Here is a 27792-nt window from a genome sequence, read left to right as displayed (position 1 = left end):
AATATATTAGTATTATTATTATTACAGTATACCAGTATATAATATATTAGTAGTATTACAGTATACCAGTATATAATATATTATTAGTATTACTATTACAGTATTTTTTATTTATTTTTTATTTCACCTTTATTTAACCAGGTAGGCTAGTTGAGAACACCTTTATTTAACCAGGTGGGCAAGTTGAGAACAAGTTCTAATTTACAATTGCGACCTGGCCAAGATAAAGCAAAGCAGTTCGACACATACAACGACACAGAGTTAGTTACACATGGAGTAAAACAAACATACAGTCAATAATACAGTATAAACAAGTCTATATACGATGTGAGCAAATGAGGTGAGACAAGCGAGGTAAAGGCAAAAAGGCCATGGTGGCAAAGTAAATACAATATAGCAAGTAAAACACTGGAATGGTAGATTTGCAATGGAAGAATGTGCAAAGTAGAAATACAAATAATGGGGTGCAAAGGAGCAAAATAAATAAATCAATTAAATACAGTAGGGAAAGAGGTAGTTGTTTGGGCTAAATTATAGGTGGGCTATGTACAGGTGCAGTAATCTGTGAGCTTCTCTGACAGTATGTTCTTAAAGCTAGTGAGGGAGATAAGTGTTTCCAGTTTCAGAGATTTTTGTAGTTCGTTCCAGTCATTGGCAGCAGAGAACTGGAAGGAGAGGCGGCCAAAGAAAGAATTGGTTTTGGGGGTGAGTAGAGAGATATACCTGCTGGAGCGTGTGCTACAGGTGGGAGATGCAATGGTGACCAGCGAGCTGAGATAAGGGGGGACTTTACCAGTATATATATACCAGTATATAATATATTAGTAGTATTACTATTGCAGTATCCCAGTATATACTATATTAGTAGTATTATTATTACAGTATATAATATATTAGTATTATTATTATTACAGTATACCAGTATATACTATATTAGTAGTATTATTATTACAGTATATAATATATTAGTAGTATTATTATTACAGTATACCAGTATATAATATATTAGTAGTATTACAGTATACCAGTATATAATATATTAGTAGTAGTATTATTACAGTATACCAGTATATAATATATTAGTAGTATTACAGTATACCAGTATATACTATATTAGTAGTATTATTACAGTATACCAGTATATAATATATTAGTAATAGTACTATTACAGTATACCAGTATATAATATATTAGTAGTATTACTATTGCAGTATCCCAGTGTATACTATATTAGTAGTATTATTATTACAGTATATAATATATTAGTATTATTATTATTACAGTATACCAGTATATAATATATTAGTAGTATTACAGTATACCAGTATATAATACATTAGTAGTAGTATTATTACAGTATACCAGTATATAATATATTAGTAGTATTACAGTATACCAGTATATAATATATTAGTAGTATTACAGTATACCAGTATATAATATATTAGTAGTATTACTACAGTATACCAGTATATAATATATTAGTAATAGTACTATTACAGTATACCAGTATATAATATATTAGTATTATTATTATTACAGTATACCAGTATATAATACATTAGTAGTAGTATTTTTACAGTATATGATATATCAGTAGTATTAGTATTACATTATACCTGTATATAATATATTGGTAGTATTAGTATTATAGTATACCGGTATATAATACATTAGTAGTATTAATATTACAGTATACCAGTATATATTATATTAGTAGTAGTATTATTACAGTATACCAGTATATAATATATTAGTAGTAGTATTATTACAGTATACCGGTATATAATATATTAGTAGTATTATTATTACAGTATACCAGTATATGATATATTAGTAGTAGTATTATTACAGTATACCAGTATATAATATATTAGTAGTAGTATTATTACAGTATACCAGTATATAATATATTAGTAGTATTACAGTATACCAGTATATAATATATTAGTAGTATTACAGTATACCAGTATATAATATATTAGTAGTATTATTACAGTATACCAGTATATAATATATTAGTAATAGTACTATTACAGTATACCAGTATATAATATATTAGTATTATTATTATTACAGTATACCAGTATATAATACATTAGTAGTAGTATTTTTACAGTATATAATATATTAGTAGTATTAGTATTACATTATACCTGTATATAATATATTGGTAGTATTAGTATTATAGTATGGTTTTGGGGGTGACTAGAGAGATATACCTGCTGGAGCGTGTGCTACAGGTGGGAGATGCAATGGTGACCAGCGGGCTGAGATAAGGGGGGACTTTACCAGTATATGTATACCAGTATATAATATATTAGTAGTATTATTATTACAGTATACCAGTATATAATATATTAGTAGTATTACAGTATACCAGTATATAATATATTAGTAGTAGTATTATTACAGTATACCAGTATATAATATATTAGTAGTATTACAGTATACCAGTATATAATATATTAGTAGTATTACAGTATACCAGTATATAATATATTAGTAGTATTATTACAGTATACCAGTATATAATATATTAGTAGTATTACAGTATACCAGTATATAATATATTAGTAGTATTATTACAGTATACCAGTATATAATATATTAGTAATAGTACTATTACAGTATACCAGTATATAATATATTAGTATTATTATTATTACAGTATACCAGTATATAATACATTAGTAGTAGTATTTTTACAGTATATGATATATTAGTAGTATTAGTATTACATTATACCTGTATATAATATATTGGTAGTATTAGTATTATAGTATACCGGTATATACTACATTAGTAGTATTAATATTACAGTATACCAGTATATATTATATTAGTAGTAGTATTATTACAGTATACCAGTATATAATATATTAGTAGTAGTATTATTACAGTATACCGGTATATAATATATTGTTAGTATTATTATTACAGTATACCAGTATATGATATATTAGTAGTAGTATTATTACAGTATACCATTATATAATATATTAGTAGTATTACGGTATACCAGTATATAATATATTAGTAATAGTATTATTACAGTATACCGGTATATAATATATTGGTAGTATTACAGTATACCGGTATATAATATATTGGTAGTAGTATTATTACTATTACAGTATTTCTACCTATTATTTTGACCTAGTAGTGACAATATCATTTACTGCATAAATGTGTTTCCTTCGGTAAAATCTTCAGTAATTACTTCATATACTGTAAAGTGTTTAGGCTCTACAGTATGTGTGGTCTTCTCTGTTGGGCGTAATTAATTTAACGAATGACTGGGTCACCTATAGGACAGACATGGGGTGACACCATGGCCCTCCGGCTAGACTTGCCACACGTACTGAACCATCCCAGCTCCTGCACTGCAACACTGCTGCATGGCCAGCCGGTAATAACTCACTGAGGCCTGATGACAGCCTGTATGTCATCTCATGTCAAATGGATGCTTCAGGCTCTCTGTTAGAGCTCCAGTTAGGTACAGACAGACAGACGGACGGTATACCAGTAGGAAGGAAGGACGGACGGACGGATGGACGGACGGACGGATGGACGGACGGACGGACGGACGGACGGACGGATAGATAGATAGATAGATAGATATCATCCTTCGTTTGAAGGTGCCAAGGCTCTCAGGAAGACTTGAGGGGCAAAGCTTGGAGGCCATATGGCTGGAGCTGTTACAAACTAATATATAGGCCTGTAGACTCTACAGACAGGGACAGGAGTTATGCTGGTTTACATGGCCTTGCTGGATGAGAGCTTAGAGTAGACCACAGAGGATAGTTATAACATCTGTAGACAACAGAGGAGAGTTATAACATCTGTAGACTAACAGAGGATAGTTTTAAGATTTGTAGACTAACAGAGGATAGTTTTAACATTTGTAGACTAACAGAGGATAGTTATAACATCTGTAGACTAACAGAGGATACAGTTATAACATCTGTATACCAACAGAGGATAGTTATAACATCTGTAGACTAACAGAGGATAGTTATAACATCTGTAGACTAACAGAGGATAGTTATAACATCTGTAGACTAACAGAGGATACAGTTATAACATATGTATACCAACAGAGGATAGTTATAACATCTGTAGACTAACAGAGGATAGTTATAACATCTGTAGACTAACAGAGGATAGTTATAACATATGTAGACTAACAGAGGATAGTTATAACATCTGTAGACTAACAGAGGATACAACTATTACATCAGTAGATCAATCCAGCCATGTAGAATGGGGCGGCAGGTAGCCTAGTAGTTAGAGCGTTGGACTAGTAACCGTAAAGGTTGCAAGATCGAATCCCCGAGCTGACAAGGTAAAAATCTGTCGTTCAGCCCCTGAACAAGGCAGTGCGGGTGTACACTGTTCCTAGGCCGTCATTGTAAATAAGAATTTGTTCTTAACTGACTTGCCTAGTTAAATAAAGGCTCAAATAAAATAATGAATGAATGTGTGAATGAATGTGTGCCAATGGTTTAATTGAGACTATCTTTAGGTCTGCCCTGGAGAAGAGAAATCACACCCCTCCGTCACACCCCTGCCTCCCTCCCTCCCTCCCTCCCTCCCTCCCTCCCTCCCATTAGTCACTCCCTCCCTCGCCCTCTCCCCCCTCTCTCCCTCCCATTAGTCACTGCCTCCCATTAGTCACACCCTCCCTCCCATTAGTCACTCCCTCCCTCCCATTAGTCACTCTCTCCCTCCCATTAGTCACTCCCTCCTCCCATTAGTCACACCCTCCCTCCCATTAGTCACTCCCTCCCTCCCATTAGTCACTCCCTCCCTCCCATTAGTCACTCCCTCCATCCCATTAGTCACTCCCTCCCTCCCATTAGTCACACCCTCCCTCCCTCCTCCCATTAGTACTCTGTAATCTGTTGTTTGTCTAGCCATGCATACAGTACATTGGATCCTCTGTAGTGGTCCGTTCTGGTGCAGGGCTATTTGTGGTTGGTGTGCCTGGAGCAGCACCTGTCAGTCAGTGTTAAAGTGGTGGGAGAGACTGAATATGACCCCAAATAAACCTGTGGGTTACTAGGGGGACACGTACTATGTAGTATGACTTAGAGCCAGTGGGAACTCCTCTGCATGTAGGCTAGATATCAAGTCAGGAGGGGTCAGGAGACACGTACTATGTAGCCAGTGGGAACTCCTCTGCATGTAGGCTAGATATCAAGTCAAATCAAACTTTATTTGTCACACGTGCTGAATACAACAGGTGTAGACTTTACCGTGAAATATTATATTTCACGTATTTACAAGCCCTTAACCAACCGTACAGTTCAACAAAGAGTTAAGAAAATAATGACCAAGTAGACTAAAATAAAAAGCAACAATACAATAACAATAACGAGGCTCTTTACAGGGGGTATCTGTACTGAGTCAGTGTGGAGGCTCTATACAGGGGGTATCTGTACTGAGTCAGTGTGGAGGCTCTTTACAGGGGGTATCTGTACTGAGTCAGTGTGGAGGCTCTATACAGGGGGTATCTGTACTGAGTCAGTGTGGAGGCTCTATACAGGGGGTATCTGTACTGAGTCAGTGTGGAGGCTCTTTACAGGGGGTATCTGTACTGAGTCAGTGTGGAGGCTCTTTACAGGGGGTATCTGTACTGAGTCAGTGTGGAGGCTCTTTACAGGGGGTATCTGTACTGAGTCAGTGTGGAGGCTCTTTACAGGGGGTATCTGTACTGAGTCAGTGTGGAGGCTCTTTACAGGGGGTATCTGTACTGAGTCAGTGTGGAGGCTCTTTACAGGGGGTATCTGTACTGAGTCAGTGTGGAGGCTCTTTACAGGGGGTATCTGTACTGAGTCAGTGTGGAGGCTCTTTACAGGGGGTATCTGTACTGAGTCAGTGTGGAGGCTCTTTACAGGGGGTATCTGTACTGAGTCAGTGTGGAGGCTCTTTACAGGGGGTATCTGTACTGAGTCAGTGTGGAGGCTCTATACAGGGGGTATCTGTACTGAGTCAGTGTGGAGGCTCTTTACAGGGGGTATCTGTACTGAGTCAGTGTGGAGGCTCTATACAGGGGGTATCTGTACTGAGTCAGTGTGGAGGCTCTTTACAGGGGGTATCTGTACTGAGTCAGTGTGGAGGCTCTATACAGGGGGTATCTGTACTGAGTCAGTGTGGAGGCTCTTTACAGGGGGTATCTGTACTGAGTCAGTGTGGAGGCTCTTTACAGGGGGTATCTGTACTGAGTCAGTGTGGAGGCTCTATACAGGGGGTATCTGTACTGAGTCAGTGTGGAGGCTCTTTACAGGGGGTATCTGTACTGAGTCAGTGTGGAGGCTCTTTACAGGGGGTATCTGTACTGAGTCAGTGTGGAGGCTCTATACAGGGGGTATCTGTACTGAGTCAGTGTGGAGGCTCTTTACAGGGGGTATCTGTACTGAGTCAGTGTGGAGGCTCTATAGAGGGGGTATCTGTACTGAGTCAGTGTGGAGGCTCTTTACAGGGGGTATCTGTACTGAGTCAGTGTGGAGGCTCTTTACAGGGGGTATCTGTACTGAGTCAGTGTGGAGGCTCTATACAGGGGGTATCTGTACTGAGTCAGTGTGGAGGCTCTTTACAGGGGGTATCTGTACTGAGTCAGTGTGGAGGCTCTATAGAGGGGGTATCTGTACTGAGTCAGTGTGGAGGCTCTATACAGGGGGTATCTGTACTGAGTCAGTGTGGAGGCTCTTTACAGGGGGTATCTGTACTGAGTCAGTGTGGAGGCTCTATACAGGGGGTATCTGTACTGAGTCAGTGTGGAGGCTCTATACAGGGGGTATCTGTACTGAGTCAGTGTGGAGGCTCTATACAGGGGGTATCTGTACTGAGTCAGTGTGGAGGCTCTATACAGGGGGTATCTGTACTGAGTCAGTGTGGAGGCTCTTTACAGGGGGTATCTGTACTGAGTCAGTGTGGAGGCTCTATAGAGGGGGTATCTGTACTGAGTCAGTGTGGAGGCTCTTTACAGGGGGTATCTGTACTGAGTCAGTGTGGAGGCTCTATACAGGGGGTATCTGTACTGAGTCAGTGTGGAGGCTCTTTACAGGGGGTATCTGTACTGAGTCAGTGTGGAGGCTCTATAGAGGGGGTATCTGTACTGAGTCAGTGTGGAGGCTCTATACAGGGGGTATCTGTACTGAGTCAGTGTGGAGGCTCTATACAGGGGGTATCTGTACTGAGTCAGTGTGGAGGCTCTTTACAGGGGGTATCTGTACTGAGTCAGTGTGGAGGCTCTTTACAGGGGGTATCTGTACTGAGTCAGTGTGGAGGCTCTATACAGGGGGTATCTGTACTGAGTCAGTGTGGAGGCTATATACAGGGGGTACCGGTACAGAGTCAATGTGGAGGCTCTATACAGGGGGTATCTGTACTGAGTCAGTGTGGAGGCTCTTTACAGGGGGTATCTGTACTGAGTCAGTGTGGAGGCTCTATACAGGGGGTATCTGTACTGAGTCAGTGTGGAGGCTCTATACAGGGGGTATCTGTACTGAGTCAGTGTGGAGGCTCTATACAGGGGGTATCTGTACTGAGTCAGTGTGGAGGCTCTTTACAGGGGGTATCTGTACTGAGTCAGTGTGGAGGCTCTTTACAGGGGGTATCTGTACTGAGTCAGTGTGGAGGCTCTATAGAGGGGGTATCTGTACTGAGTCAGTGTGGAGGCTCTATACAGGGGGTATCTGTACTGAGTCAGTGTGGAGGCTCTTTACAGGGGGTATCTGTACTGAGTCAGTGTGGAGGCTCTTTACAGGGGGTATCTGTACTGAGTCAGTGTGGAGGCTCTATACAGGGGGTATCTGTACTGAGTCAGTGTGGAGGCTCTTTACAGGGGGTATCTGTACTGAGTCAGTGTGGAGGCTCTATACAGGGGGTATCTGTACTGAGTCAGTGTGGAGGCTCTTTACAGGGGGTATCTGTACTGAGTCAGTGTGGAGGCTCTATACAGGGGGTATCTGTACTGAGTCAGTGTGGAGGCTCTTTACAGGGGGTATCTGTACTGAGTCAGTGTGGAGGCTCTTTACAGGGGGTATCTGTACTGAGTCAGTGTGGAGGCTCTATACAGGGGGTATCTGTACTGAGTCAGTGTGGAGGCTCTTTACAGGGGGTATCTGTACTGAGTCAGTGTGGAGGCTCTTTACAGGGGGTATCTGTACTGAGTCAGTGTGGAGGCTCTATACAGGGGGTATCTGTACTGAGTCAGTGTGGAGGCTCTTTACAGGGGGTATCTGTACTGAGTCAGTGTGGAGGCTCTATAGAGGGGGTATCTGTACTGAGTCAGTGTGGAGGCTCTTTACAGGGGGTATCTGTACTGAGTCAGTGTGGAGGCTCTATACAGGGGGTATCTGTACTGAGTCAGTGTGGAGGCTCTTTACAGGGGGTATCTGTACTGAGTCAGTGTGGAGGCTCTATAGAGGGGGTATCTGTACTGAGTCAGTGTGGAGGCTCTATACAGTGGGTATCTGTACTGAGTCAGTGTGGAGGCTCTTTACAGGGGGTATCTGTACTGAGTCAGTGTGGAGGCTCTATACAGGGGGTATCTGTACTGAGTCAGTGTGGAGGCTCTATACAGGGGGTATCTGTACTGAGTCAGTGTGGAGGCTCTATACAGGGGGTATCTGTACTGAGTCAGTGTGGAGGCTCTATACAGGGGGTATCTGTACTGAGTCAGTGTGGAGGCTCTTTACAGGGGGTATCTGTACTGAGTCAGTGTGGAGGCTCTATAGAGGGGGTATCTGTACTGAGTCAGTGTGGAGGCTCTTTACAGGGGGTATCTGTACTGAGTCAGTGTGGAGGCTCTATACAGGGGGTATCTGTACTGAGTCAGTGTGGAGGCTCTTTACAGGGGGTATCTGTACTGAGTCAGTGTGGAGGCTCTATAGAGGGGGTATCTGTACTGAGTCAGTGTGGAGGCTCTATACATTGGGTATCTGTACTGAGTCAGTGTGGAGGCTCTTTACAGGGGGTATCTGTACTGAGTCAGTGTGGAGGCTCTATAGAGGGGGTATCTGTACTGAGTCAGTGTGGAGGCTCTATACAGGGGGTATCTGTACTGAGTCAGTGTGGAGGCTCTTTACAGGGGGTATCTGTACTGAGTCAGTGTGGAGGCTCTTTACAGGGGGTATCTGTACTGAGTCAGTGTGGAGGCTCTATACAGGGGGTATCTGTACTGAGTCAGTGTGGAGGCTCTTTACAGGGGGTATCTGTACTGAGTCAGTGTGGAGGCTCTATACAGGGGGTATCTGTACTGAGTCAGTGTGGAGGCTCTTTACAGGGGGTATCTGTACTGAGTCAGTGTGGAGGCTCTATACAGGGGGTATCTGTACTGAGTCAGTGTGGAGGCTCTTTACAGGGGGTATCTGTACTGAGTCAGTGTGGAGGCTCTTTACAGGGGGTATCTGTACTGAGTCAGTGTGGAGGCTCTATACAGGGGGTATCTGTACTGAGTCAGTGTGGAGGCTCTTTACAGGGGGTATCTGTACTGAGTCAGTGTGGAGGCTCTTTACAGGGGGTATCTGTACTGAGTCAGTGTGGAGGCTCTATACAGGGGGTATCTGTACTGAGTCAGTGTGGAGGCTCTTTACAGGGGGTATCTGTACTGAGTCAGTGTGGAGGCTCTATAGAGGGGGTATCTGTACTGAGTCAGTGTGGAGGCTCTTTACAGGGGGTATCTGTACTGAGTCAGTGTGGAGGCTCTATACAGGGGGTATCTGTACTGAGTCAGTGTGGAGGCTCTTTACAGGGGGTATCTGTACTGAGTCAGTGTGGAGGCTCTATAGAGGGGGTATCTGTACTGAGTCAGTGTGGAGGCTCTATACAGGGGGTATCTGTACTGAGTCAGTGTGGAGGCTCTTTACAGGGGGTATCTGTACTGAGTCAGTGTGGAGGCTCTATACAGGGGGTATCTGTACTGAGTCAGTGTGGAGGCTCTATACAGGGGGTATCTGTACTGAGTCAGTGTGGAGGCTCTATACAGGGGGTATCTGTACTGAGTCAGTGTGGAGGCTCTATACAGGGGGTATCTGTACTGAGTCAGTGTGGAGGCTCTTTACAGGGGGTATCTGTACTGAGTCAGTGTGGAGGCTCTATAGAGGGGGTATCTGTACTGAGTCAGTGTGGAGGCTCTTTACAGGGGGTATCTGTACTGAGTCAGTGTGGAGGCTCTATACAGGGGGTATCTGTACTGAGTCAGTGTGGAGGCTCTTTACAGGGGGTATCTGTACTGAGTCAGTGTGGAGGCTCTATAGAGGGGGTATCTGTACTGAGTCAGTGTGGAGGCTCTATACAGGGGGTATCTGTACTGAGTCAGTGTGGAGGCTCTATACAGGGGGTATCTGTACTGAGTCAGTGTGGAGGCTCTTTACAGGGGGTATCTGTACTGAGTCAGTGTGGAGGCTCTTTACAGGGGGTATCTGTACTGAGTCAGTGTGGAGGCTCTATACAGGGGGTATCTGTACTGAGTCAGTGTGGAGGCTATATACAGGGGGTACCGGTACAGAGTCAATGTGGAGGCTCTATACAGGGGGTATCTGTACTGAGTCAGTGTGGAGGCTCTTTACAGTGGGTATCTGTACTGAGTCAGTGTGGAGGCTCTATACAGGGGGTATCTGTACTGAGTCAGTGTGGAGGCTCTATACAGGGGGTATCTGTACTGAGTCAGTGTGGAGGCTCTATACAGGGGGTATCTGTACTGAGTCAGTGTGGAGGCTCTTTACAGGGGGTATCTGTACTGAGTCAGTGTGGAGGCTCTTTACAGGGGGTATCTGTACTGAGTCAGTGTGGAGGCTCTATAGAGGGGGTATCTGTACTGAGTCAGTGTGGAGGCTCTTTACAGGGGGTATCTGTACTGAGTCAGTGTGGAGGCTCTTTACAGGGGGTATCTGTACTGAGTCAGTGTGGAGGCTCTATACAGGGGGTATCTGTACTGAGTCAGTGTGGAGGCTCTTTACAGGGGGTATCTGTACTGAGTCAGTGTGGAGGCTCTTTACAGGGGGTATCTGTACTGAGTCAGTGTGGAGGCTCTTTACAGGGGGTATCTGTACTGAGTCAGTGTGGAGGCTCTATACAGGGGGTATCTGTACTGAGTCAGTGTGGAGGCTCTTTACAGGGGGTATCTGTACTGAGTCAGTGTGGAGGCTATATACAGGGGGTATCTGTACTGAGTCAGTGTGGAGGCTCTTTACAGGGGGTATCTGTACTGAGTCAGTGTGGAGGCTCTATACAGGGGGTATCTGTACTGAGTCAGTGTGGAGGCTCTATACAGGGGGTATCTGTACTGAGTCAGTGTGGAGGCTCTATACAGGGGGTATCTGTACTGAGTCAGTGTGGAGGCTCTATACAGGGGGTATCTGTACTGAGTCAGTGTGGAGGCTCTATACAGGGGGTATCTGTACTGAGTCAGTGTTGCAGGGGTACAGGTTAGTTGAGGTCATGTCTACATGTAGGTAGGGGTGAAGTGACTATGCATAGACAATAAAACAGCAAGTAGCAGCAGTGTACAAAATCTATGACCCGACCCGACCTACAATCTCTACAACCTACCGTAACAATGGATCTCCCTCGTCTAAAGTGACAGCACAGTATGAATCCTCGGGGCATAACATCAAATCTTTCAGCATTTCAGAACACTGTCTCCAGTCCATCTGACTGAATGTGTTCTGAGTGGTTTTGCTGCTGGGCTGTGAGTGTCTGTGATGTTTGATGTTGCTCTGTCTGGTGTCTATCCGTCCGTCCATCTCTCTCTGTTGGTTAATAAGCTAGACATATACAGAGAGGTCTGTTCAACTTGGGCTATGAGTGTATGGAATGACATGACATGACAAGGTTTCCTCTAGTGAATGAGACTTCACCCTCTCCCTCTTACCCCCCCCCTCTCTCTCTCCCTATGTATGTCTGTCTGTCTGTCTGTCTGTCTGTCTGTCTGTCTGTCTGTCTGTCTGTCTGTCTGTCTGTCTGTCTGTCTCTCTCTCTCCCTCTCTCTCTCTCTCTCTCTCTCTCTCTCTCTCTCTCTCTCTCTCTCGCTTCCTCTCCATCTGTCACCCTCTCTCCCTCTCTCTCTCCCTCTCTCTCTCTCTCTCCGTCCGTCCGTCTCTCTCTCTCCCTCTCTCTCTCTCTCTCTCTCTCTCTCTCTCTCTCTCTCTCTCTCTCTCGCTCTCTCTCTCTCTCTCTCTCTCGCTGTTCTCTCTCTCTCTCTCTCACTCACTCTCTCTCTCTCTCTCTCTCTCTCTCTCTCTCTCTCTCGCTTTCTCTCTGTCCGTCACCCTCTCTCTCCCTCTCTCTCTCTCTCTCTCTCCGTCCGTCCGTCTCTCTCTCTCTCTCTCTCTCCCTCTCTCTCTCTCTCCCTCCGTCCGTCCGTCTCTCTCTCTCTCTCTCCCTCTCACTCTCTCTCTCACTCACTCTCTCTGTCTCTCGCTTTCTCTCCGTCCGTCCGTCCCTCTCTCTCCCCCTCTTTCTCTCCCTCTCTCTCTCTTTCTTTCTCTCTCTTTCTCTAGGTTAGTAAGCTGGAGAGAGAGAAGAGCCATGAGGTGAGACATGAGCAACACAAGTCTACAGTGGTGGTGACTGAGCTGAAGGCCAAGCTCCACGAGGAGAAGACTAAGGAGCTCCAGGGGCTCAGGGAGACGCTGCTACGGACCCACGAGCTGGAGCTGATGAGGGTTATCAAGATCAAAGACGGAGAGATCCAGAGACTACAGGCGCTGGTTAATGCGCTGCGAGATGGATCCACAGACAAGGTAACATACAATACAACTTCATTGTCAAAATTGGAATCGGAAGTTCATGTTTTTGCTGTCTTACGTTATTCCCAATCCCCTGGACACCACTGATACATACACACACAGGAGAGAATGTGAGCCCCCTGGACACCACTGATACATACACACACAGGAGAGAATGTGAGCCCCCTGGACACCACTGATACATACACACACAGGAGAGAATGGGCGCCCCCTGGACACCACTGATACGTACACACACAGGAGAGAATGTGAGCCCCCTGGACACCACTGATACACACACACACAGGAGAGAATGGAAGGCCCCTGGACCACACTGATACATACACACACAGGAGAGAATGTGAGCCCCCTGGACACCACTGATACACACACACACAGGAGAGAATGGAAGGCCCCTGGACCACACTGATACATACACACACAGGAGAGAATTATCACCCTGGACACCACTGATACACACACACACAGGAGAGAATGGAAGGCCCCTGGACGCCACTGATACACACACACACAGGAGAGAATGGTCGCCCTGGACACCACTGATACACACACACATACAGGAGAGAATGTGAGCCCCCTGAACACCACTGATACACACACACACACAGGAGAGAATGGAAGCCCCCTGGACCACACTGATACACACACACACAGGAGAGAATGGGAGCCTTCTGGACACCACTGATACATACACACACAGGAGAGAATGGCCACCACTGATACACACACACACAGGAGAGAATGGTCACCCTGGACACCACTGATACATATACACACAGGAGAGAATGGAGGCCCCTGGACACCACTGATACACACACACGCAGTAGAGAATGGCCACCACTGATACACACACACACAGGAGAGAATGGTCGCCCTGGACACCACTGATACATATACACACAGGAGAGAATGGAGGCCCCTTGACACCACTGATACACACACACACAGGACAGGCTAGATACAGCACAGGTTCAGCTGCAGTGCAGCATCCTGGGAGATGTTTAGGTGGTAGTGGATTTTAGTAATGTTCTGATACAAGCAGCCAGTAGCCAGTCCAGTCCATCAGGGAACCTGCGGTGGACATTCTGGTTACTGGTCCACCACTCTAACCTCAGGGTAACCTACCCTCCCTGTCAGGTGAAGACGGCTCTGTTTGCGGAGGCGCGTGAGGAGGCCAGGCGTGGTTTTGAGGGGGAGAGGAGCAGACTACAGCAGGAGATATATGAGCTGAAGGGCATGAAGAGACAGATGGAGGAAGCTCTGAACTTGGCCGTCCAGGCAGACAAGACCAAGGCTGCTGAGATACGGTCCGTCTATCATGTACACCAGGAGGAGATCACCCGCATCAAGAGGGAGTGTGAGAGGGAGATACGCAGACTGGTGAGAGGGATTTATACTCCTCATCTCTCTCTCTCTCTCTCTCTCTCTCTCTCACACACACACACACACACACACACACACACACACACACACACACACACAACACACACACACACACACACACACACACACACACACACACACACACACACACACACACACACACACACACACACACACACACACACACACACACACACACACACAGCAGAGTGGACCTCATTACTTTATAAACTGTACATGTTATTTACAGTCCCATGATCCCTTCTGAATGAGAGTGTAATGGAGGGCTGATAACATGGCGTTTACTGTAATGGGCTTTAATGGGCTGTAGTGAGTAGAGATCAGGTGACCTGTGAGGAGAGCTCCCTACATAGGGAACTACTTTTGGCCAGAGCTCTATTGGTTCTGGTCAAAGTAGTGAACTACATAGGATGTCATTTGGGATGCACACTGATGTACTGAGCTCCAGGAGGTCCAGGGACCACTTTCCCTATAGTCTGGTTCACTCATCCATAGTGACATATCAATGTATACACTCCTGAATAGAAATAGCAATCGGCTAGCACTGCCCTAATACTGCCTCAGCAATAGGCTAGCACTGCCCTAATACTGCCTCAGCAATAGGCTAGCACTGCCCTAATACTGCCTCAGCAATAGGCTAGCACTGCCCTAATACTGCCTCAGCAATAGGCTAGCACTGCCCTAATACTGCCTCAGCAATAGAATAGCACTGCCCCAATACTGCCTCAGCAATAGGCTAGCACTGCCCTAATACTGCCTCAGCAATAGGCTAGCACTGCCCTAATACTGCCTCAGCAATAGGCTAGCACTGCCCTAATACTGCCTCAGCAATAGGCTAGCACTGCCCTAATACTGCCTCAGCAATAGGCTAGCACTGCCCTAATACTGCCTCAGCAATAGAATAGCACTGCCCCAATACTGCCTCAGCAATAGGCTAGCACTGCCCTAATACTGCCTCAGCAATAGGCTAGCACTGCCCTAATACTGCCTCAGCAATTGGCTAGCACTGCCCTAATACTGCCTCAGCAATAGGCTAGCACTGCCCTAATACTGCCTCAGCAATAGAATAGCACTGCCCCAATACTGCCTCAGCAATAGGCTAGCACTGCCCTAATACTGCCTCAGCAATAGGCTAGCACTGCCCTAATACTGCCTCAGCAATTGGCTAGCACTGCCCTAATACTGCCTCAGCAATTGGCTAGCACTGCCCTAATACTGCCTCAGCAATAGAATAGCACTGCCCCAATACTGCCTCAGCAATAGGCTAGCACTGCCCTAATACTGCCTCAGCAATAGGCTAGCACTGCCCTAATACTGCCTCAGCAATAGGCTAGCACTGACCTAATACTGCCTCAGCAATAGAATAGCACTGCCCCAATACTGCCTCAGTAATAAGCTAGTACTGCCCTAATACTGCCTCAGCAATAGAATAGCACTGCCCCAATACTGCCTTAGCAATAGGCTAGCACTGCCCTAATACTGCCTCAGCAATAGGCTAGCACTGCCCTAATACTGCCTCAGCAATAGAATAGCACTGCCCCAATACTGCCTCAGCAATAGGCTGAGTTACACAGAGTTACACATGGAGTAAACAATTAACAAGTCAATAACACAGTAGAAAAAAAATAGTCTATATACATTGTGTGCAAAAGGCATGAGGAGGTAGGTGAATAATTACAATTTTGCAGATTAACACTGGAGTGATAAATGATCAGATGGTCATGTACAGGTAGAGATATTGGTGTGCAAAAGAGCAGCAAAGTAAATAAATAAAAACAGTATGGGGATGAGGTAGGTCAAATTGGGTGGGCTATTTACCGATAGACTATGTACAGCTGCAGCGATCGGTTAGCTGCTCAGATAGCAGATGTTTGAAGTTGGTGAGGGAGATAAAAGTCTCCAACTTCAGCGATTTTTGCAATTCTTTCCAGTCACAGGCAGCAGAGAACTGGAAGGAAAGGCGGCCAAATTAGGTGTTGGCTTTAGGGATGATCAGTGAGATACACCTGCTGGAGCGCGTGTTACGGGTGGGTGTTGCCATCGTGACCAGTGAACTGAGATAAGGCGGAGCTTTACCTAGCATGGACTTGTAGATGACCTGGAGCCAGTGGGTCTGGCGACGAATATGTAGCGAGGGCCAGCCGACTAGAGCATACAGGTCGCAGTGGTGGGTGGTATAAGGTGCTTTAGTAACAAAACGGATGGCACTGTGATAAACTGCATCCAGTTTTCTTAGTAGAGTGTTGGAAGCTATTTTGTAGATGACATCGCCGAAGTCGAGGATCAGTAGGATAGTCAGTTTTACTAGGGTAAGTTTGGCGGCGTGAGTGAAGGAGGCTTTGTTGCGGAATAGAAAGCCGACTCTAGATTTGATTTTAGATTGGAGATGTTTGATATGAATCTGGAAGGAGAGTTTACAGTCTAGCCAGACACCTAGGTACTTATAGATGTCCACATATTCTAGCTAGGCTAGCCTATTCCAGATAGGCTAGCTCTGCTCTAATACTGCCTCAGCAATAGGCTAGCTCGGCCCTAATACTGCCTCAGCAATAGGCTAGCTCGGCCCTAATACTGCCTCAGCAATAGGCTAGCACTGCCCCAATACTGCCTCAGCAATAGAATAGCACTGCCCCAATACTGCCTCAGCAATAGGCTAGCTCTGCCCTAATACTGCCTCAGCAATAAGCTAGCACTGCCCTAATACTGCCTCAGCAATAGGCTAGCTCTGCCCTAATACTGCCTCAGCAATAGGCTAGCACTGCCCCAATACTGCCTCAGCAATAGGCTAGCACTGCCCCAATACTGCGTCAGCAATAGAATAGCACTGCCCCAATACTGCCTCAGCAATAGGCTAGCACTGCCCTAATACTGCCTCAGCAATAGAATAGCACTGCCCCAATACTGCCTCGGCAATAGGCTAGTTCTACCCTAATACTGCCTCAGCAATAAGCTAGCATTGCCCTAATACTGCCTCTAATACTGCCTCAGCAATAGGCTAGCACTGCCGTAATACTGCCTCAGCAATAGAATAGCACTGCCCTAATACTGCCTCAGCAATAAGCTAGCACTGCCCTAATACTGCCTCAACAATAGGCTAGCACTGCCCTAATACTGCCTCAGCAATAGAATAGCACTGCCCCAATACTGCCTCGGCAATAGGCTAGCTCTGCCCTAATACTGCCTCAGCAATAAGCTAGCACTGCCCTAATACTGCCTCAGCAATAGGCTAGCACTGCCCTAATACTGCCTCAGCAATAGAATAGCACTGCCCCAATACTACCTCGGCAATAGGCTAGCTCTGCCCTAATACTGCCTCAGCAATAGGCTAACACTGCCCTAATACTGCCTCAGCAATAGAATAGCACTGCCCTAATACTGCCTCAGCAATAAGCTAGCTCTGCTCTAATACTGCCTATGAATGTAGCAGACAGGCTAGCATCAGCAGGCTATGGCCAGGTGAATGTAGCAGACAGGTTAGCATCAGCAGGCTATAGCCAGGTGAATGTAGCAGACAGGCTAGCATCAGCAGGCCATAGCCAGGTGAATGTAGCAGACAGGCTAGCATCAGCAGGCTATAGCCAGGTGAATGTAGCAGACAGGTTAGCATCAGCAGGCTATAGCCAGGTGAATGTAGCAGACAGGCTAGCATCAGTAGGCTATGGTCAGGTGAATGTAGCAGACAGGCTAGCACCAGTAGGCTATGGTCAGGTGAATGAAGCAGACAGGTTAACATCAGCAGGCTATAGCCAAGTGAATGTAGCAGACAGGCTAGCATCAGCAGGCTATAGCCAGGTGAATGTAGCAGACAGGCTAGCATCAGCAGGCTATAGCCAGGTGAATGTAGCAGACAGGTTAGCATCAGCAGGCTATAGCCAGGTGAATGTAGCAGACAGGTTAGCATCAGCAGGCTATAGCCAGGTGAATGTAGCAGACAGGTTAGCATCAGCAGGCTATAGCCAGGTGAATGTAGCAGACAGGCTAGCATCAACAGGCTATAGCCAGGTGAATGTAGCAGACAGGCTAGCATCAGCAGGCTATAGCCAAGTGAATGTAGCAGACAGGCTAGCATCAGCAGGCTATAGCCAGGTGAATGTAGCAGACAAGCTAGCATCAGCAGGCTTTAGCCAGGTGAATATAGCAGACAGGCTAGCATCAGCAGGCTATAGCCAGGTGAATGTAGCAGACAGGCTAGCATCAGCAGGCTATAACCAGGTGAATGTAGCAGACAGGCTAGCATCAGCAGGCTATAGCCAGGTGAATGTAGCAGACAGGTTAGCATCAGCAGGCTATAGCCAGGTGAATGCTGTCGATATGTTTCTGTTTGTGGCCCCTGCTGATTTGAATAGGGCAAGCTACGATATCTAGCTGCCAGGTCGCTAGGTACGGAACTCCTAACCATTTCATAACACCTTTTACAGGAAATCTCTCTTGCTTAAAATACAAGCACGTTGTATACCGAGACATAACTGTAGCTCAGCGATATTGAAGAACGTTATCCTGCATGTTGCCAAATGTCAAGCACAACCGATGCTCATTTTTCACATCTGGATTTTAGTTTTTTTTCCAAGGATGATTGATTCATGGCTCAATCATGTCAGTTAAAAATGCTTTTAAAATGTCAGCCAGGACAACATGGATTTTGGCATGGTGTTCTTATTGGGCATTTGACTAGAATAGGAAGCCTTCCTGTCTGTCTCTCTCTGTCTCTCTCTCTCTCTCCCTGCCTGTATGCCTACCTGACTGTCTGTATGCCTGTCTTCCTTCCTTCCTTCCTGCCTTCCTTCTGTCTATCACACACACACACACACTGATGGGACGACACCCTCCGATGGTTCTTAGTCATAGATACAGTGATAGAGATGTACTAAATATGTGTGGAACATAGCAACTGTCTATCTGGGAATGATACGGGCTGTCTGGAAGTAGAGAGGACACTAAACCAATCATTTTTCACACCCTGCTGTAACGGCTTTCTTCTATCTCCTCTTCTGATGAAGAGGTAGAACAAGGATCGGACCAAAATGCAGCGTGTAGATTGCGATCCATGTTTTAATGAACAAATGTAAAACACGAATCAATACAAACACTACAAAATAAAGAACGTAATGAACGTAACGAAAACCTAAACAGCCTATCTGGTGAAAACACAGACAGGAACAATCACCCACAAACACACAGTGAAACCCAGGCTACCTAAATATGGTTCCCAATCAGAGACAATGACGAACACCTGCCTCTGATTGAGAACCATATCAGGCCAAACATAGAACTAGACAAACTAGACATGTAGCATAGAATGCCCACTCAGATCACACCCTGACCAACCAAAACATAGAAATATACAAAGTAAACTATGGTCAGGGTGTGACAGTACCCCCCCCCCAAGGTGCGGACTCCGGCCGCAAAACCTGAACCTATAGGGGAGGGTCTGGGTGGGCATCTGTCCGCGGTGGCGGCTCTGGCGCTGGACGTGGACCCCACTCCATAATAGTTTTAGTCCACCTCCTTAGCGTCCCTAGATAGGTTACCCTCCTAAATGACAGCTCGGGACAGAGGGGCAGCTCGGGACAGAGGTAGCTCGGGACAGATGGGTAGCTTAGCACTGAGAGGAAGCTCAGCACTGAGAGGAAGCTCAGCACTGAGAGGAAGCCCAGGCAGGTAGTTGGATCTGGAAGAGTCTGGTCGACTGGAGAATCTGGAAGAGTCTGGTCGACTGGCAGATCTGGAAGAGTCTGGTCGACTGGCAGATCTGGAAGAGTCTGGTCGACTGGCAGATCTGGAAGAGTCTGGTCGACTGGCAGATCTGGAAGAGTCTGGTCGACTGGCAGATCTGGAAGAGTCTGGTCGACTGGCAGATCTGGAAGAGTCTGGTCGACTGGCAGATCTGGAAGAGTCTGGTCGACTGGCAGATCTGGAAGAGTCTGGTCGACTGGCAGATCTGGAAGAGTCTGGTCGACTGGCAGATCTGGAAGAGTCTGGTCGACTGGCAGCTCTGGCTGCTCCATGCTGACTGGCTGCCCCATGCTGACTGGCAGCTCTGGCTGCTCCATGCTGACTGGCTGCTCCATGCTGACTGACAGCTCTGGCTGCTCCATGCTGACTGGCAGCTCTGGATGCTCCATGCTGACTGGCAGCTCTGGCTGCTCCATGCTGACTGGCAGCTCCATGCTGACTGGCTGCTCCATGCTAACTGACAGCTCTGGCTGCTCCATGCTGACTGGCGGCTCTGGCTGCTCCATGCTGACTGGCGGCTCTGGCTGCTCCATGCTGACTGGCGGCTCTGGCTGCTCCATGCTGACTGGCGGCTCTGGCTGCTCCATGCTGACTGGCGGCTCTGGCTGCTCCATGCTGACTGGCGGCTCTGGCTGCTCCATGCTGACTGGCGGCTCTGGCTGCTCCATGCTGACTGGCGGCCCTGGCTGCTCCATGCTGACTGGCGGCCCTGGCTGCTCCATGCTGACTGGCGGCCCTGGCTGCTCCATGCTGACTGGCGGCCCTGGCTGCTCCATGCTGACTGGCAGCTCTGGCGGCTCCTTGCAGACTGGCAGCTCTGGCGGCTCCTTGCAGACTGGCAGCTCTGGCGGCTCCGTGCAAACTGGCAGCTTTGGCGGCATCCTGCAGACTGGCAGCTCTGGCAGCTCCTTGCAGACTGGCAGCTCCTTGCAGACTGGCAGCTCCTTGCAGACTGGCAGCTCCTTGCAGACTGGCAGCTCCTTGCAGACTGGCAGCTCCATGCAGACTGGCAGCTCCATGCAGACTGGCACCTCCATGCAGACTGGCAGCTCCATGCAGACTGGCAGCTCCATGCAGACTGGCAGCTCCATGCAGACTGGCAGCTCCATGCAGACTGGCAGCTCCATGCAGACTGGCAGCTCCATGCAGACTGGCAGCTCCATGCAGACTGGCAGTTCTGAACAGGCGGGAGACTCCGGCAGCGCTGTAGAGGCGGAAAGCTCTGACAGCGCTAAACAGGCGGGAGACTCCGACAGCGCTGGGGTGGAGGAGGGCTCCGACAGCGCTGGACAGGCGAGGCGCACTGTAGGCCTGATGCGTGGTGCTGGCACTGGTGGTACTGGGCCAAGGACACGCACAGGAAGCCTGGTGCGGGGAGCTGCTACCGGAGGACTGGGGTGTGGAGGTGGTACTGAAAAAAACGGACCGTGCAGGCGCACTGGAGCTCTTGAGCACCGAGCCTGCCCAACCTTACCTGGTTGAATGCTCACGGTCGCCCTGCCAGTGCGGCGAGGTGGAATAGCCCGCACTGGGCTATGCAGGCGAACCGGAGACACCGAGCGCAAGGCTGGTGCCATGTAAGCCGGCCCAAGGAGACGCACTGGGGACCAGCTGCGTAGAGCCGGCTTCATGGCATTAGGCTCGACGCTCAATCTAGCCCGGCCGACACGCGGAGCTGGAATATACCGCACCGGGCTATGCACCCGCACTGGAGACACCGTGCGCACCACTGCATAACACGGTGCCTGTCCGGTCTCTCTAGCCCCCCGGTAAGCACAGGGAGTTTGCGCAGGTCTCCTACCTGGCGTAGCCATACTCCCTGTTAGCCCCCCCCCAATAAATTTTTGGGGCTGCCTCTCGGGCTTCCATCCGCGTCGCCGTGCTGCCTTCTCATACCAGCGCCTCTCTGCTTTCACCGCCTCCATTCTACGATAACCTTCCTCGCACTGCTCCAGCGAATCCCAGGCGGGCTCCGGCACTCTCCCTGGGTCGGCCGCCCACCTGTCGATCTCCTCCCAAGTAGTATAGTCCATACTCCTGCTGTCCATAACGTCCTCCCATGTCCATTCCTCTTTACGCTGCTGTTGCTGCCTGTTGACACGCTGCTTGGTCCGTTGGTGGTGGGTGATTCTGTAACGGCTTTCTTCTATCTCCTCTTCTGATGAAGAGGTAGAACAAGGATCGGACCAAAATGCAGCGTGTAGATTGCGATCCATGTTTTAATAAACAAATGTAAAACACGAATCAATACAAACACTACAAAATAAAGAACGTAATGAACGTAACGAAAACCTAAACAGCCTATCTGGTGAAAACACATAGACAGGAACAATCACCCACAAACACACAGTGAAACCCAGGCTACCTAAATATGGTTCCCAATCAGAGACAATGACGAACACCTGCCTCTGATTGAGAACCATATCAGGCCGAACATAGAACTAGACAAACTAGACATGTAACATAGAATGCCCACTCAGATCACACCCTGACCAACCAAAACATAGAAATATACAAAGTAAACTGTCCTGTCTCCCAAAGTGTGCACTTGTTCACTTCACATCATGGAGTTGAAAAGATGACTGGTATAAGAAATATGAGCCATGTTTACACCAATTAGTGAGGAGGGAAGCATCTGCTTCTGGGAATGACTGTCTGGTTCTCTGTCAGTGGAGAGAGAGGAAGGTAAACTGAACCCTGTTCCCTGTACTCTGTGCTGTGTCTGAAGGAGGAGACGAGATACACAGCTGCATTGATAGAATCATGACTATACTTGATCTGAAACTCCCTAATGCCAGAGGGTTAATACCAGGCAGACAGGCACTAAGTAACAGAGAAGAGAAGAGAGAGAGGGGGGAAGGAGAATGAGAATAGGAAGGAGGAGAGGAGAGGAGAGGAGAGGAGAGGGAGAAGAGGAGAGGAGAGGAGAGGAGAGGAGAGGAGAGGAGAGGGAGAAGAGGAGAGAAGATGAAATAGAGAAAATATGGGAGAGGAGAGGGAGAAGAGGAGAGAAGATGAAGTAGAGAAGGGGGGAGAGGAGAGTGGTCTAAGAGCATCTCTAAACACCTTTCTTGAGTGTCTGCAGATGTCACGACTTCTGCTGCCGAAGTCGTTGCCTCTCCTTGTTCAGGCGGTGCTCGGCCGGTCTTCTAGCCATCAGTGATCCATTTTTCATTTTCCATTGGTTTTGTCTTGTCTTCTTCCTACACACCTGGTTCCAATCCAATTCATTACCTGTTGTGTATTTAACCCTCTGTTTCCCCTCATGTCTTTTGTCAGAGATTGTTTATTGTCAGTGTTGTGTTTTGCGCGACGGGTCCTCGTACCCAGGTTTGTTTATATTCTATTCGTATCAGTGTTATGGAGCACGTTACGTGGACATTCATAAAAGACTCCATTTAACCCTCCGTTTGACTCTCCTGCGCCTGACTTCCCTGCCACCTATACACACGACTCTGACAGCAGATGGGTAGGTGCAGTCAATCTAGTTTTCACAGAACACAGTGAGTGAAGCCAGCTGGGAGACTCATCCAGACTCCCAAAATCATATTTCACTGCACTGCTAGGCTAAATGGATGCTGTGGTTCTGTGTGCCATGCTCCAGTGGTTGCTGGGATTTCTGAGCATCAGCAGGGCTTTTGGAATATTCTAATGATTACATCTTGAGATCTGAAGCGCCATGCTTTGAAAAATTCTCTCAGTGCTCTCTGTGTCTGTGTGTCTGTGGCCAACCAATGGTTAGCAGTGTCTGTGTGTCTGTGGCTTACCAATGGTTAGCAGTATCTGTGTATCTGTGTGTTTGTGTGTCTGTGGCCAACCAATGGTTAGCAGTGTCTATGTGTCTGTGGCCAACCAATGGTTAGCAGTGTCTGTGTTTGTGGCCAACCAATGGTTAGCAGTGTCTGTGTGTCTGTGGCCAACCAATGGTTAGCAGTGTCTGTGTGTCTTTGGTCAACCAATGGTTAGCAGTGTCTGTGTGTCCGTGTGTCTGTGGCCTACCAATGGTTAGCAGTGTCTGTGTGTCAGTGGCCAACCAATGGTTAGCAGTGTCTGTGTGTCTGTGGCCAACCAATGGTTAGCAGTGTCTGTGTGTCTGTGTCTGTGGCCAACTAATGGTTAGCAGTGTCTGTGTGTCTGTGGCCAACTAATGGTTAGCAGTGTCTGTGTCTGTGGCCTACCAATGGTTAGCAGTGTCTGTGTGTCTGTGGCCAACCAATGGTTAGCTGTGTCTGTGGTCTACCAATGATCAGCAGTGTCTGTGTGTCTGTGGTCTACCAATGGTTAGCAGTGTCTGTGTGTCTGTGGTCTACCAATGGTTAGCAGTGTCTGTGTGTCTGTGGTCTACCAATGGTTAGCAGTGTCTGTGGTCTACCAATGGTTAGCAGTGTCTGTGTGTCTGTGGTCTACCAATGGTTAGCAGTGTCTGTGTGTCTGTGGCCAACCAATGGTTAGCAGTGTCTGTGTGTCTGTGGTCAACCAATGGTTAGCAGTGTCTGTGTGTCTGTGGTCTACCAATGGTTAGCAGTGTCTGTGTGTCTGTGGTCTACCAATGGTTAGCAGTGTCTGTGTGTCTGTGGTCTACCAATGGTTAGCAGTGTCTGTGCTGAAAGGCAAAAGAGTTTCCCACCAATAGGGAAGTGAACATGGACAGCAGCACTGCAGCCTTTCTTCCTGCAGTGGACAGTGAGTTTTACAGCTAACCCAGGCTGAGACAGTGGGTTTTACAGCTAACCCAGGCTGAGACAGTGGGTTTTACAGCTAACCCAGGCTGAGACAGTGGGTTTTACAGCTAACCCAGGCTGAGACAGTGGGTTTTACAGCTAACCCAGGCTGAGACAGTGGGTTTTACAGCTAACCCAGGCTGAGACAGTGGGTTTTACAGCAAACCCAGGCTGAGACAGTGGGTTTTACAGCAAACCCAGGCTGAGACAGTGGGTTTTACAGCAAACCCAGGCTGAGACAGTGGGTTTTACAGCTAACCCAGGCTGAGACAGTGGGTTTTACAGCTAACCCAGGCTGAGACAGTGGGTTTTACAGCTAACCCAGGCTGAGACAGTGGGTTTTACAGCTAACCCAGGCTGAGACAGTGGGTTTTACAGCTAACCCAGGCTGAGACAGTGAACAGTGGGTCTGTGTGTCTGTGGCCAACTAATGGTTAGCAGTGTCTGTGTCTGTGGCCTACCAATGGTTAGCAGTGTCTGTGTGTCTGTGGCCAACCAATGGTTAGCAGTGTCTGTGTGTCTGTGGTCAACCAATGATCAGCAGTGTCTGTGTGTCTGTGGTCAACCAATGATCAGCAGTGTCTGTGTGTCTGTGGTCTACCAATGGTTAGCAGTGTCTGTGTGTCTGTGTGTCTGTTGCCAACCAATGGTTAGCAGTGTCTGTGTGTCTGTGGTCAACCAATGGTTAGCAGTGTCTGTGTGTCTGTGGTCTACCAATGGTTAGCAGTGTCTGTGTGTCTGTGGCCAACCAATGGTTAGCAGTGTCTGTGTGTCTGTGGCCAACCAATGGTTAGCAGTGTCTGTGTGTCTGTGGTCTACCAATGGTTAGCAGTGTCTGTGTGTCTGTGGTCTACCAATGGTTAGCAGTGTCTGTGTGTCTGTGGCCAACCAATGGTTAGCAGTGTCTGTGTCTGTGGTCTACCAATGGTTAGCAGTGTCTGTGTGTCTGTGGTCTACCAATGGTTAGCAGTGTCTGTGCTGAAAGGCAAAAGAGTTTCCCACCAATAGGGAAGTGAACATGGACAGCAGCACTGCAGACTTTCTTCCTGCAGTGGACAGTGAGTTTTACAGCTAACCCAGGCTGAGACAGTGGGTTTTACAGCTAACCCAGGCTGAGACAGTGGGTTTTACAGCTAACCCAGGCTGAGACAGTGGGTTTTACAGCTAACCCAGGCTGAGACAGTGGGTTTTACAGCTAACCCAGGCTGAGACAGTGGGTTTTACAGCTAACCCAGGCTGAGACAGTGGGTTTTACAGCTAACCCAGGCTGAGACAGTGGGTTTTACAGCTAACCCAGGCTGAGACAGTGGGTTTTACAGCTAACCCAGGCTGAGACAGTGGGTTTTACAGCTAACCCAGGCTGAGACAGTGGGTTTTACAGCGAACCCAGGCTGAGACAGTGGGTTTTACAGCTAACCCAGGCTGAGACAGTGAACAGTGGGTTTACAGTTAATCCAGGCTGAGACAGTGGGTTTTACAGCTAACCCAGGCTGAGACCGTGGTTTTTACAGCTAACCCAGGCTGAGACAGAGGACAGTGAGTTTTACAGCTAACCCATTCTGAGACAGTGTACAGTGAGTTTTACAGCTAACCCAGGCTGAGACAGTGGACAGTGGGTTTTACAGCTAACCCAGGCTGAGACAGTGGACAGTGGGTTTTACAGCTAACCCAGGCTGAGACAGTGGACAGTGGGTTTTACAGCTAACCCAGGCTGAGACAGTGGACAGTGGGTTTTACAGCTAACCCAGGCTGAGACAGTGGACAGTGGGTTTTACAGCTAAACCAGCCTGAGAAGTGGACAGTGGGTTTTACAGCTAACCTAAACTGAGACAGTGGGCATCGGGTTTTAAAGCTAACCCAGACTGAGACAGTGGACAGTGGGTTTTACAGCTAACCCAGGCTGAGACAGTGGACAGTGGGTTTTAAAGCTAACCCAGACTGAGACAGTGGACAGTGCGTTTTAAAGCTAACCCAGGCTGAGACAGTGGACAGTGGGTTTTACAGCTAACCCAGGCTGAGACAGTGAACATTTGGTTTTAAAGCTAAACCAGGCTGAGACAGTGGACAGTGGGTTTTACAGCTAACCCAGGCTGAGACAGTGGACAGTGGGTTTTAAAGCTAACCCAGGCTGAGACAGTGGACAGTGGGTTTTACAGCTAACCCAGGCTGAGACAGTGGACAGTGGGTTTTACAGCTAACCCAGGCTGAGACAGTGGACAGTGGGTTTTAAAGCTAACCCAGGCTGAGACAGTGGACAGTGGGTTTTAAAGCTAACCCAGGCTGAGACAGTGGACAGTGGGTTTTACAGCTAACCCAGGCTGAGACAGTGGACAGTGGGTTTTAAAGCTAACCCAGGCTGAGACAGTGGACATTGGGTTTTACAGCTGAGACAGTGGACAGTGGGTTTTAAAGCTAACCCAGGCTGAGACAGTGGACAGTGGGTTTTACAGCTAACCCAGGCTGAGACAGTGAACAGTGGGTTTTAAAGCTAACCCAGGCTGAGACAGTGGACAGTGGGTTTTACAGCTAACCCAGGCTGAGACAGTGGACAGTGGGTTTTAAAGCTAACCCAGGCTGAGACAGTGGACAGTGGGTTTTACAGCTAACCCAGGCTGAGACAGGGGACAGTGGGTTTTAAAGCTAACCCAGGCTGAGACAGTGGACAGTGGGTTTTACAGCTAACCCAGGCTGAGACAGTGGGTTTTACAGCTAACCCAGGCTGAGACAGTGGGTTTTACAGCTAACCCAGGCTGAGACAGTGGACAGTGGGTTTTACAGCTAAACCAGGCTGAGACAGTGGAAAGTGGGTTTTATAGCTAACCCAGACTGAGACAGTGGACAGTTTACAGTGGGTTTTAAAGCTAACCCAGGCTGAGACAGTGGACAGTGGGTTTTACAGCTAACCCAGGCTGAGACAGTGGACAGTGGGTTTTAAAGCTAACCCAGGCTGAGACAGTGGACAGTGGGTTTTAAAGCTAACCCAGACTGAGACAGTGGACAGTGGGTTTTACAGCTAACCCAGGCTGAGACAGTGGACAGTGGGTTTTACAGCTAACCCAGGCTGAGACAGTGGACAGTGGGTTTTAAAGCTAACCCAGACTGAGACAGTGGACAGTTGGTTTTAAAGCTAACTCAGGCTGAGACAGTGGACAGTGGGTTTTACAGCTAACCCA

General features: G+C 47.4%; 1 protein-coding gene across 2 annotated transcripts in view; it reads left to right on the top strand.

Annotated features, from left to right (window-relative positions):
- Positions 1 to 27792, top strand: part of LOC139381141 (janus kinase and microtubule-interacting protein 3-like) — a 98352-nt gene that overhangs the window by 17220 nt on the left and 53340 nt on the right. The window contains exons 2-3 of one of the 2 annotated variants that reach the window (XM_071124486.1): positions 12513 to 12755; positions 13899 to 14141. In XM_071124486.1, coding sequence (XP_070980587.1) covers positions 12513 to 12755; positions 13899 to 14141 — 486 coding nt within the window. Of the gene's footprint in view, positions 1 to 12512; positions 12756 to 13898; positions 14142 to 27792 lie in introns of those variants that run through there. The other variant, XM_071124485.1, reaches the window with a different exon arrangement.

This window comes from Oncorhynchus clarkii, chromosome 23 (assembly GCF_045791955.1).
Source record: "Oncorhynchus clarkii lewisi isolate Uvic-CL-2024 chromosome 23, UVic_Ocla_1.0, whole genome shotgun sequence".
In the NCBI taxonomy this organism is placed as follows: Eukaryota; Metazoa; Chordata; class Actinopteri; order Salmoniformes; family Salmonidae; genus Oncorhynchus; species Oncorhynchus clarkii.
Note: the sequence above shows the minus strand (reverse complement) of the source record. Positions and strands in the feature narration are given on the sequence as shown.